The following is a 13,721-nucleotide window of genomic DNA, read 5'->3' as shown; positions in this document are numbered from 1 at the left end:
TAGGATTCTGTTGGGCCTGGTCATACTGGAATGGGAGACCTCTAAGGAAAATGCAAATATAAGTTGCTGCTGTAAGTATTGTTGATGAACCGGTACATTCATCAACAATACTTCAGTCCAATTCAGAATTTCCCAAATAAAATCCCAGTACTGTGACCAGGAAAACTGTGCTATAGGAGGTGTTTTGGATGAGATGTTAAACCAAGGTCTTGATCACTGAAGATCCCATGGCACTGTCTGTAAAAGTAGGGGTCTTAACACTGGTGTCCTGTAAACATGTTAACATGTTTTCCCTTACTTCAATTGGTGAAGCGATTTCTCACTTCTCAATCTGACCTGCTTTGGAGTGCTGGTATATAATTTCTGCTTTTCATCACCCAGAGAGATGGTGGATTTCAGAGGTGGATTTAGTTGGAACCTTCACAATGTGAAGAGCTTTGCGATTCTTTGAGATGAAAAGCATTACATAAACATATGTTGATTCACATAATTATTATGTATTTTAATTAGTGCATTTCTAAAGTCAATCTTGAAAATTATTAAGTGCTTTTCATCTTTTCAGATAAATAAATTGTTGAAATGGATTTCTGAAGGAATTTTACTTATCCCCTTTTCTAGGTTATTCTTATTTGTAGGTGTTTCCAAGCTGCCATTTTATGTAAAAAGTTAACATCTTGGAATGCCCGAGTTCCCTCATACTTAGACAATGTTTTCTTAACTTGCTGGAGACGGGGTCAGGACACTGGGCTGGAGGAAGACTTCCCTTTGAATCCTGCAGTGTTATTGTTAATGCAATCTTTCAGAGGAATTTTGTGCAGAGGAAATTGAACTGAAACTTTCTTTAACCAAAATAGAAAGCCTGCCCCAGGAATGGCACTGCCAATATAAACAACATCCATAGGTCATATATGCAATATATGCAAAACAATTTTAGTCTTTAGTATATTTTTCTTTCCAGATTGTGCTGAGTGGAAGACTGACTGGTGAACTCCATTCACTCATAAAATTTTCAGCATTCATGTTTTGATTATACAGATTTACTTTCAATAACTGGAAGGGTATGAAGGCCTTTACAAAGCACTGTATGAACGAACAATCCTCAAACCATGCAAGTGGTGAATTAAGAACAATATGAATCATGCGATAATTTCATCATTTTAACACATCGATCAATGTGATCTTGTGATGTGTTACTGCAGCTCTACTGACCAGACTCTGCTCTTTACATGTTCAACTATCTTCTTGCTACACATAACCAAAGAATCTCACTGCTGAGAAATTTCTCTTTGTATGACTTTGCCTCTCACTCCAATAATGTAGGCACAAGCAGGGATGCCAACATCATAAAGTAGCTGAGCACTCGCATAGTTAATAAATAAGGATCTTGTTTTAAGTCCTTGAATATAACGCAAGGAAACGAAAAAGTATTCTTTTTATGGATACAAGGCAGAAAACATGATGGCTGCCCTGGATATTAACTACAGTCCAATAACATGATGCTACTGGTGCCAGACCGTGACAGTTTCTCAAAAACATAAATTCAGACACCTTTCACAACGGGAAGACAATTAATTCTATTGGTAATATGGAAATAAAAAAATATTCCTTGATATATGTTTGGCTTTTCACACAACTGATTCCAATGCAATTCATTTAACCCCCATGGAGTATCACCAGTGTTTATTTTGCTAAACTGTGTGGTATTTGTCATTTTTCTTCCCTTAATTTAAACTGCTTTCGATTCAAAGCTATGTTTTAGACTCGAGTTCAAATGTATCAAGCTGCGGCATTTTTCATTCTGCTGTCAATTAAACAATGTCTGAAGAGCAATATCAGAGGCTCTGAGTAGGGCTTTGTACAGTCCCTCTCAAAAAGCACCAGTCAAACAGGACCTCAATTTTCTCAGTGCTTTTAAAGATGACAGTACATTGTGTTCGACCATGAGAGTTCAATTGTACTGTATACAGTCTAAGCACATTATAATTACTTACAGCCCCAACATAATTTACTTTACAAAATATTAGTTTCAAGCGCATATGAAATGAAATGCAAGATAACATAGTCCTAATTTATTTGTATGACCTAAATAGGCTGTTTCATTTTTCAGTTCTGGAATAAAAATTCACAATTTGAAAAGTCATATCTGTATAACTTTAAGAAGGAATTTCATACAGTATTTCAGTATTTTGTATAGTAATTCAATTTGTGATGAAAAGGGTACTGTTTCCTCCCTAGGCACAAACTCTGGATACACTGTAACTTGTCCATTAGAGTTTTGCTGGTTTGTGACTATGTTCCTCGCACATGGTAATTCTGAATATGGCAGCTTTGTCCCATTACCTCCTCCTGGCTGAGGAGTACATACAGAATTTCCCCTCAGGTCAATGTGGGGACTTAAACATTGTCTTATACTGGTGGCCTGAATGAATTATTAAGGTGAGAGATCAATTTCTTCGTAACTGCTAATGGTGTCACCAATACAAACATGGGTCTGGCCGGACAATTCTGAATTCCCTAAAAAACAAACCTAGCAAATAAACCTTTCCCAAATGCGAATATTTATCAAGTAGAAAGAATGTGAAGTGACTAACATTGTTCAGCAAAAAGATAAAAGAAATAGATAACAACCTGTTATTGTGAAAAACAAAGTTCCATGTCCTCATAATGCACCTCTAGACCCCATTATTTGCCAAATATATGCACACTAAATAACATCTGCACAATAAGTGTTTCACTATCCTCCTGCAACTCCCCTAATTTTGAACAGAAACAAAATAAGCTATTTATGGTGGTATTCTGGGTGACACATCTTCATCGTTACCTCTAGAAGTGCAGAAGCAGCATCACAGCACTGTCAGTCTTGTTATTGTAATATCTTCAATGCTATGTGTCCAAGTATTGTTTTGTATGTCAGGCTGTGATATTTTACTAGGGACACTTAAGAGAAACTTACCTGTTGTTGAAGTTTGTACAGTATGTCAGATCTTTACAGCCCAGCTGGCATGGCTCCCGAACATCAGCCAAGCAGTTCACCATCGCAGCCTCCATAGGGTTGTACTCACAGAACTGGTCAAACTCCTGCCAGCTCTGTGTGCTGCCCCAGTTGGTACTGACTGTGAAGCACAACTCTCTGGCAGAAATGCAATTTCAGCCCATCAGGTTTCAAAAAAGACATGCACAGAACACAACATTATTTGTAGCATTACAGAGATATCATACTTCTTCAACTTCAATACTTAACCAATTTTCCAAACCAAATACTTTCTGTTTTCTGTGTACTCTAATGATCATAAAACCTAGACTCCATAAAGCCATTCAAGACAGTTTTACAACGATCCTCCTATTTATAGAAACAGGTATTTGCTGCAAGTAGGAGGTAATGTTTCACCACTCCTTCAAACAGACAGCATAACATAAATAACTGGCTTCAAAATATTGCTATAATTTTGCCAAATGATCCTTTGGCCTAGAGTGAATTAAAACTTCAACCCACACACCTATCACTAATTACAAACTCATCGCTTGATGATGGCCTTGGGTTTGTCAGAGGTTTCTTTCGTCTGCCCAATGTAAAACCACCCACCAAGGGTCTGTAATTTGCAGTTGGCGGGTACTTTAACAGTTTAGATTTAACCCTGTTCCTTTTCCATTTCAAGTGTAAAAAAGATTTTCCACTAACCTACAGATTGTGGTATTGGCTTTGTAACAGCAGTGCAGCTTTGCACTATCCAGCCCAGTAGATGGGGAAGTATCCACAGAAACACCATTGTTGCCAGATCCAGCATTTCCCAGAAAACACTGCCAGAGTGGATCCTGGGGCAAAGGCTGTTTGTCACATTCCTTGATCAGCCCATCTATGATTTCGTTTTCCGTCTTCATTGTCCTCAGAATTCTTTTGCAAGCAGTCTGGCAGTGAGCATCATCAGCTCTTTCACAGCAATACAAACCTGATAACCACAAGTTAAACAGAACCACTTTCAATTTCATATACTTTAAAATTCATTTCCTTTAAATTCTCTGTATAACACAAAAATGTCAGAAAATTCCATTGGTCCAGTGCCACTGCTTGATCATGCAAATGTTGAAAGAAACATGTTGTACACAGATTTAAGTTTAATCTGATCAATTTTGTTATTTTCAAAATTAGAGCTAGTCAGAATTGTGATACAAACCAGCAGCAAATTCCGTGTCAAGCTTTTGCAAAGAACAGATGAGGAGCTGTTTGGATGCATACCCCAAAACTACAGCCAAAAAAAAAGGGAAATACCGCAAGAAAATGTTGATTTTGCTATGAAGGGTTTCTATTGTAAGGGATTGGGTCAAATATGTAAAAATTAACATCAAAACAGTCAAATGATATCACATGTGCCATGATAATTAATACTTGCTTTATTTTGAATTCCCAACAAAAGAAAACAGAAGAGAGACACTTCCAGTCTGACTCACCATGTTAGTTTATACTCACTGTCAATAGGATTTTTAATTGGATAGGACTCTGTGTAGTTCTCAACACAGCTTATTAACTCTGGGCTGATGCTCTGGCAGTAATCTTCAACAGCCTTTATCTGGGAGAGAGTAGGTGGGGAGTCTGTCCGGAAAATTGCTTGACAATATTCTCTGCAGTTTGTGTGTCTTCCTGCATAGCTGCAACACACCGAACCCACTTGGGGAAGAAGAACACCTCAGTCAGAGACAAATATATCTGCACTTTTCATGAGAAAAAATAAGGAGTTACAGACATGTGTATCGGCCAATGGTGGAATATTTGCAACAACTTACTGAAATAATTCATTCAATTGCATTGTTTCAAATAAAAGCTGTCTTCATACATTTGAGTATCACCATGCATATTACGAGATTAGCAGGGTTAATGCAGAGCTTTATTAGCAGGACGCAAATGTATGTTCACCTGGTTCACAAAAAAAAAAACGAGACATAAGAAGAACAAACATGCATGTTACAGAGACTGTAAATATTGTCATTTGTTTTCAATTATTGAGACAATTTTAAAAACAATTTTTGAGAATCCGTTTGCAGATTGGAGCGCTGGAACAAATTGAAGTATTTTGGTTTGAAGGCCTTATTTCACATTCTACAGTTTAGTTAAAAGGAAAATATTTCTGTTCTTCTCACAAAAACTTGTAGCAACTTACACTGCACATCTCAAGTACTAGTAAATCATATAACATCTATGTTAAGGTGCTAGCCTTATGTGTAAAGTCATGGGAAAAAATTTAAAAGTTTTCATGGGCTGAGAATACAGAGTATACTTAGGATGAGGATGTACTGTAGGATTTTGTATAAAGAGTCTGTGATTGTTATTATGGCTTAGAAAAAAGAAAATAAGCATTTCATTCATTCTTGAGATGTGGGACAAACTACTGCATTTTAGCTAAGCAGGGGTCTTGGTCTTTCTCCTGAGGCATGTAAACAAGGCTTATCAGCAAGGGTGGCACTCACTTCCTTCCTGTGTGAGACACTTGACCTCCTCCACTACGGAGGAAAAGAGGTATATCATAAGTGTTAGAACATCAAATATATGCTGACCACAGGCCATGAGTATGAAGGCTACTGCAACCTTCTGCTGTAGATTCTTTGAGAATAATGTAACTGACAATGCTTTTTGTGAGTGAAAGCTCAGAATTTTTATTCTTTCTAAATGGGGGCTTAAATATAAGTACAACAACACAAAATCCCTCCCTACCTTTTTATCAATATTCCTAATTTCCCGAGTTTCCGTATTTCCTCATTTTTCTGCAGCTTCTTTAACAGTAATAAAAAGCTACAGAATAATACTTGTCTCACATTTTGCTGCAAAATACTTAAATTAAAAACTATGGATCAAAATATATTTCTTTAGTCACTTTCTTAGCCTATAAACAATAGGGCGCCAATCTTGCAAGCGTATAAGATGATTTATAGCTACTCTAAACTGTGATATTCCTTCAAATTACTGTAACAAACTTTGCCATCTCTTTATTTAACCACTGCTAGTTCTGGCTGGTTCTGGCTGGTTCTTGGAGTACATGAATATGTACCGACAGTCTGCGACATCAAAATTAGAGCGCTAGACCCAAGATGGCAAAGCCAGGAAATCTCTGCTACTTAACTCTTGACTTTGACAGGGACTATACATGATTTATTATGATTAATGTAACACAAACTCATTGCCTGGAGGAAGTGCAGCTCCTGAAACTCTTCTACTACTGAGAGTTTTTGTTTCCCTCTCCTCCACACCCAAACATCCAGTGTACAATATTAATAACTGTTGTATAATTATGTAAGGAATTCAGTAGCTAACTGCTGAGAAGGACATTATACCAAATACAAGATTGATTGATTGATTGATTGAAAACCTTACTGACGTTTTTCCAGAAATTTCCTGTGAGCAAATCACACATGGTGATGGGTTGGATGGGAAGGGATGCTGGGGTAATTCACATGTACCCTGTAATGCTTTGTAGGAAATCATATTCTCTTCACTGTATAGCCTTCGAGCCAGAGAGTGTGCTGACACAGCCATTAATCACAAGAGCCCTACAAACAAGAAAACCGGGGACATTGGAATGTCGTGAGCTTAGGTCTCCCCAGACAGCTCAGTTCCCTCTGGTGCCAGCAACTCTCATTAGGCCTGTTCCCTTTCTGGGGCACAGGCTCCAGGCTATGGGGCACTTCCAGCACTCTGACACATTCTGACAGCCCAGCTCTAATTACTGTTCACATGTTTTCCTTGTGTGTGAGCCAGTGTGAACATACATGTATGCATGATTTGATATTGTTATTTATTTTTGTAAGAAAAACCAGTACAAAAACCCCCAACAAAACAAAGCACTTTGCTTTAGGAGAATGGATCACATACAGTACATATACTATACTTAATACAGCAAAATATACACATTTCAACCGTATACAGAAAGAGATTATATATGGTTTTTATACAGTTATACACATTACAATATATACTTATATAGAGTCCAAACAAACATTAAAAATACTCACTTTCATTTCTGCTGATACAACTGTAGAGAGCATTCTAAAAACAAAAGTGAAGTACCTGAATCAGTAAGTTTGATACTAACACATTAATGGATGAAATATCCTTATAATAATGTGCTACAGGCAAATAATACTCTAGTTTATAACAGCAGGTATGTTAACACTCTAACTTTGCTCCTGTGTAGAAATTGTACACATGTTCGTCACTACTAAGGATTAAATAACACAATTTATTTTGCACAAAGACCTGAGGTGAAGCAGCTTAATCCTGCACACACAGGAAGGCAGAGACAATGACCAATTAGCTTATTCTCACAGTGTAAGATTCCCAAAACAGTATAATATGGCAAGAACCTTTTCTACTGAACAGAAGACCCAGCTTTTGTACAGAGGGCAAAGTAATTTGACAAAGAGCTTTCCACATGTTTCTGTGTTTGAGATTTGATTTTGTAAACAGAAACACTTAAAGAAGTGCTTAAAAAGAATAACCATTCAAAAAATGTTCCATAAACTTGTCCAGATAATTTTGCTATAATTTATGGCTGTAAGAAATGCTAGCAATGTTTGTGATCACATCTTTCTGATGTTCACTCTACGAATAAAGAAATTGTTGTTTAAATACCGATAAAGCTTTTTTCTGGTTTTTCCATTTCTCATTTTAACAAAGTCAAAAAGAAAGCAATAAGATTAAATTTCCTAAATGCTTTCATTGCAACTGACTTTTCATTCCAACAAAATCACGATGCTGAGAATAATAAATGAGACTAATTAGAATCAAAACATTCTGTGTTTCTGTATATTACTGAATACAAGATGGGCAAAGGAATGAAAAGAAATCACTGGTTATGATGAGTCTCAATATGCCAACTAAAAAGTAGCGTACAAAACCAAAATAACTGCAGAGGATGTGTTCAGAGATAAACCTGACCATCAAAAGAAAAAAAAGAATAATTGATTCCCTCTAGGCTTTTCTACAAAATTACAACATAAAAGTAGTGAAGTCAGAGCTCAGCAATTAACACAAATAAACAGCAAGCTTAGACAGTAAAACATTTTTTTTATGGGACAGAGGGACACACCAAAGACTGACAGTAAAGGCAATCTGGGAAAAGACTCTCTCAGTCTGAACAAGCACAATAAATAAAAAGTTGACAGCAATGAAGCATATGCCTTATTTTGTGGCAGATCACATTATTCAGTGAGACAGACAGGGGACTTGCCTTTTATCTCTTCATTACTCAGACAACAATTACAGAGCGTAAGAATGATGCCTTTTTATTTTAGGCAACGCAAAAAAGTATCTCCCTATACATCATAATAAAGTGCAGGAGTTCTATATTTGGGATGTTTCTGTAAAACCTACAACTTCATTAAAATACAAAAACATACCTATATCACAGTTATGCTTTTGCTGAAAAAAACACTTGTGAGGAACCATAAAAAATTCAGAAGTCATAAAGATGCATACCTCAAATCCTTTCTCGCATTTTTTTCTAATGTCATTCTTGGATGATGCCTATGGGGGAAGAAAAAACGGTCTTCATTTAAGTGTCCGAAGAGCCAACATAACATAGAAGATATGAGCATTACTTAAGAAAAGGTCTGTGCTAAGGATAAGGCTGACTAGTTCAGAAGACGAAGAGGAATGATTCTCATAACCTGGAATGAAGTTTTCTAAATATATGCCCCCCAAATTTCTTACCAACTTGCACTCTTGCCGACAATCTGGGTCAATTGCTAGTTCACAGCACCCAAGGCCAACCCACCCTTCAGACTTCTTGGATGCACCTTTGAAATAAAGAGAAGTATTTGGGAAATGACAAGACTGACATGAGAGGCCGAGTGTTTACATTGAAAATATACCACCCCCTCTTAGCTGCCTTGTAACGAAATTCTTCTTACAAGTAAGCTTGTTTGACTGGGGTAGAAACTGCTCCAATTACATGTGCATTACTAATAATTAATTCCCCAACCGTGAGTTACTAATAATTCTGGGCAGAGACAAAACATGAAAATAAAAGTTGACGAATAGATTTAATGACTCCACCAAAGCGACTTCAACAATCTCTCTTTCCTAGCATTAATCCCGCATCAGCAGGTTCCGCTTGTCGGCACACCAGTCTCCAGTTGGTGGTTTGAACCAAATCTTTGAGCTGACGTTGCCATTAACTGCGACCGAGAAATACTCCAACCGGCACGTCGCTCCGCCTGCCATCGGAGCGACTTCCACAATATGGATTGGAAATCTGCAGCATCTCTTTGTCAAAGGAAATTATTCCAGCTCAGGCTTGAGACTCTATTCTCCATTCACGAATCCCACAAGGAGCTAGAGTTACCTCAGCATGAAGTTACCTGCTTCAGCACTCCGTCTAATTCCACTTCAACTCTACATAGTAAATCTTTGCTCTAACCTTCAAACGATTCAATGTTTTTAGCAAATCTGTGCATGTGATGCTTTGTAGTTCAAGAATTATTCTGGTTGCCCTGCTGTATCAAAAACAGAAATGCTTTGTGATGTGGTGATCAAAACGGATACAATATGTACTGTACTGTATGTTGTTCACCCAAGAGCAAGCTCTGTGAAGTTAACTCTGAAGCTTATGTTATTGCAAATAGTTTGACTTTATAAGGCTCTCTTTTAGAGCTTGTCAGTAAGATAAAAAAAACTCAGCACAGAACTGACCTTCCAGAGCATGCTTTTGAGAGAGCATGTTACATATATCAAGGAAGCTTGTATGACCTTTTGCAATGCTTTCTAAAGTTGTTGGAAAGAAGACTGACAAGTCAATATAAACACAAAAATGTTAATATATTTTTACTCTACAGGAAATACCAAAAAATATGTTTTCTTTAATTTGCAGATGTAATTCATTTGTTAATTTTTGTACTTTCTGTGGTGACCAGACATTTGCATGAGGAACTGAAGGTTTAGTTCCATTTTGGATAAGTTCTAATATTGGTTGTACAAAGAGAGAAGGTACAGTATATGGACCTTAAGACAACAAGCCACTTTGCAAACCCACCTCTAAAATGAAATTAAAAATGGTAATATGATTTACAAAAGATCTTACCAGGTAAAGTGGAATTGATGCAAACCCAAAGTTCATTCTGAAAGAAGAAAATTAGGAAGGCTGTATTTAAATTAGAGAAGAAATGCTTTATTTTTCTGGGGAAGGCTCATCGGGATCCTGATTTATCCGATGGGTGGACTGCTCACATTGTGGTAAAACAATTCTATAAAGGCAATTGGCTCATAGCTTTCCCATACGGAAATATCTGTACTGAAATGTAGAGCAAAAATGCCAATTGATTCATTATATCATCTAGATTTTTCATTAATATCATTAATTAATATAATATTAATATTAATGGCTGAATTTAATCCTAATCCTCCCATACTCCTAGTTAGATCCACTGCTCACCCCAAGGTTACATTCCCCTCCCAAACTCAGTTGTGTTCTGTTGAAACACTGCTTAACTCTGAAGTCCAGTTACTTTTTGCAAGAATTCTTTCACTGTTTTGAAAGTCATTTGCTGTTTGTGGTTGCTTAAGTTCTACAAGATGACAGAACCCACATAATAAAACTGAACACTAACAAAAACCATAACAAATGCTAAACAGAACAAACATTTGAGCAAAAGATTTGTGGCTAATAAAAATTGTATGAAAAATTAAATAAAACAAACATTCTCAACTGGTTACTGAAGACAGAAAATACATATATGGATGAACAAAAAACAAAGCATGACAGGAACTGCATTAACCTTCAGGGCTATATTTTGACTATTTTGTTTTTGTTGTGTTGTTTCAGATTAATTTAATAGTTTAGAGTAAATGTTTTGTCAGGAATTCTCCACTATCTAAGACCATAATCATAATCAAGGAGTTCAAAGAAAAAATATATTTTACTAGAAGAATACGAACATCTAAGCTGGAAGAAACACTGGAAAAGCACAGCAGAGAGGGCAAAATAAAATGCTGCTCTCATTCAGTAGTAGTATAGACAAGTCTAGATCCTTATCAGCTTATCCTAATGGCTACAGCGTTTAGAGGATCAGAAATATGCAACTCTCGTCCATCACAGGGTTACCCCTATTAAAGCTGGAGATTCACCCTCTGCAGGTAAAATATTACAATTTTTGTGACGTGTGGACCCTGTGGACCCTGTGGACCCTGTGTTTTATACCTTTAGAAAAGTGGCTTGAGAAACACTGAGCAAGTTTTCCCACTTGTATTAATATATGTTTTAGTAATTGATTAAATGTTCATGTAAAATAAAACTTACCATAGATTCTGGACAGTAGCTTGGTAACCGTTGTAGTAGATGTTTTAAACGGGATTCACTCTTTATGGTAGAAAGCTGTGAAGAGAGATAAATAGATCTGAAGACACTCCTGCCTACAGCAGCAATTCTACCTTACAGCGTGTATTTATCTTGCATATAATGAAGTGGAGAAATTAGAAAATGCCTTACCAACTGAATCAAAGTAGAATTTTAAGCATGTAGGATTGTGCGAAAACAGAAGATTTAGGCCAGATACCAGTGTAAGCAGCTCTACTCTTCAAATAATTCTTTAACACCTACAAGAGTCACCAACACCATTTACAGCAGCAACCTGTATTTTCCTTGGAGGTCTCTGTGGCTGGCTGGTCATGACTGTCACTAGAGGCCGTCAAAGGCCTTCAGCACATGTAAATAGTTGCACTGGTGTCAATTAGTATGTTAACATCTCACATGGATGTTAATGAGTAATGTTAAGAGTATAAAAAGGACTCACACTGTGTTACTGGGGTTGGGTTCGGGTTGGGAAGGCTCTCAAAGGTTTTGCCATCTTTAAAAGCTCTGTCATACAGTTGCCTGGACTTTCCTTCTACAGTCCTTGTTGTTTTAATGTGCTCAGACTCTTTATCAGAAATTTGTTAAAGCACAGGAACATCTACATAAACTTTTGATTACACCTTGTAGGTAGGTGGTAGACTCAGAGACAAAATGGACTTCTGAGACCACACTCCTAGAAGACAGAAAGGACTGATTTGCCATCCTCAGTCACTTGAGCAAGCAGTAGAAGATAAATAGCTTAGTTATAATTTAAAGACCAAGAAGTGAAGCTTCCAGTGCTGCACTACTGCTATCAGGAGGCAGAGGGCAGATCTCCGGTACTGTGTGGCACCAATGGGATAAGGAGCCAAAATAAAAACAACTGAAGCATGACTTTTGGGGAAAAAAAGTCTGAAAGAAATTTGTAGAGAGGAACTTTGCAAAAAGTCTAGTTAGAGAGTTACCAAAAAGTAGCGTTTGTGTGTATGTTATTCCTGTGACCAACATATAGATCGTGTTAAGGCACCATGTCCCAGGTATGTCATAATTTTACTGTGCTTAACACTGAAAAGACAAGTAGAGCTATCATTACAATATATATGACACTTAAGAAATTAGTTAATACATTTGCTTCAAAAATAGGTGCTAATACTAATGTCTAAATAGATAAAGCAGGGGTGCCCAATCGGTCGATCAAGGAGTGCTTGCCAGTCCATTGATCGCAAGAATGTTTCGCAAAAATAAATGGGGTATTTGACTATTTACTTTTTTCGATAGGCTAAAAATTCATTCAGATCTGTGCATGTAATGTCATACATTTGACTGTCCTTGTGTGTCATTAACCCTTGTCGAATGGGTTATAAGAGTGCTGGCTGACACTGAAAAAAAGGCTACAGGAGCTACAGTACGTAAATAGTGTTGTGTGAGCTACCCAAGAACGTTCTCTTGGTTATTGCTGCATGAGCCTTACATTCGCTACAGTGCATTGTGGAGCGAAACAGACTGGTCGTGACAAAATACGTTTGATCGCCTATTTGATAGTTGTACTGTTTGAGCGAAAATGATGAAGCAAAGAAACCGAAAACTTACCGTTACCACAAGGAATGGGAGCATGATTTTTTTTTGTACTTTCTCATTCAAATCTGCAATGCGTGTATGCGAAAAAGGGGAATATAGAACAACTTTTCAAAACTGCACACAAAACGTATGATGTGGACTTTCCCGCTAAAAGTGAGTTACAGAAAAGAAAACTGGAAAAATTAAAATCTCAACTAGCAGCAGTTGTTCCACTGTTCCTAAAATCTTCATGGCAGTGGCCAGGCAAAATCACAAGTTTCCAAACAATTAACAATCTTTGGTTTCCAACAAAATTACAGAGTTATAAGACAGACAGTTATGGTACTGCTATTTTTTAAAATATTCATGTAGAAAAATACTATTAACCTCAAAACTGTTAATCTCCAGGGCTGATTAATGTGTTGTGCAAATCCACTGGCAATGTTAGTGAAGAAGCAGGGTTGGAACAGAACTTAAATACATATTAAATTTGAAAATACAAACCTTTGATGCCGTATTCTGTCACTAAGCCCTTTGAATCTTGTCATGTCTGACATTCATTTCAAGGGCTGCTTAGTGTGTACAGAATAAGCTATACTGTAAGTCTCCATCATTCTTTTTTTTATAAGAAAAACACATTTTGTGCATCATTCTTAAAAGCAGCTAAAATATATAGACTCCTGGTTTTTAAAAAAAAAATCCTGATCAGTACATTAGAAACACTTGTTGCACCCAGAACAAATGTTCTTACAAAGGGTAACAAATAAAAACACTAAGCTAAAATCAAATATAAAATTTCTGCAGACATCTACTAAGTATTAAATAGTATGCAAAACACAATGAAAAGTG

General features: G+C 36.8%; 1 protein-coding gene across 1 annotated transcript in view; it reads right to left on the bottom strand.

The window, feature by feature from the left end:
• Nucleotides 1–13,721, bottom strand: part of reck (reversion-inducing-cysteine-rich protein with kazal motifs) — a 70,305-nt gene that overhangs the window by 33,568 nt on the left and 23,016 nt on the right. The window contains exons 3-10 of the mRNA XM_088643373.1: nt 11,283–11,357; nt 10,068–10,104; nt 8,699–8,784; nt 8,465–8,512; nt 7,000–7,033; nt 4,466–4,663; nt 3,680–3,947; nt 2,954–3,130 (exon numbers count right to left, since the gene is read on the bottom strand). Coding sequence (XP_088499499.1) covers nt 2,954–3,130; nt 3,680–3,947; nt 4,466–4,663; nt 7,000–7,033; nt 8,465–8,512; nt 8,699–8,784; nt 10,068–10,104; nt 11,283–11,357 — 923 coding nt within the window. The remainder of the gene's footprint in view (nt 1–2,953; nt 3,131–3,679; nt 3,948–4,465; nt 4,664–6,999; nt 7,034–8,464; nt 8,513–8,698; nt 8,785–10,067; nt 10,105–11,282; nt 11,358–13,721) is intronic.

The sequence above is a fragment of the Lepisosteus platostomus genome, chromosome 8 (assembly GCF_059453375.1).
Source record: "Lepisosteus platostomus isolate fLepPlt1 chromosome 8, fLepPlt1.hap1, whole genome shotgun sequence".
In the NCBI taxonomy this organism is placed as follows: domain Eukaryota; kingdom Metazoa; phylum Chordata; class Actinopteri; order Semionotiformes; family Lepisosteidae; genus Lepisosteus; species Lepisosteus platostomus.
Note: the sequence above shows the minus strand (reverse complement) of the source record. Positions and strands in the feature narration are given on the sequence as shown.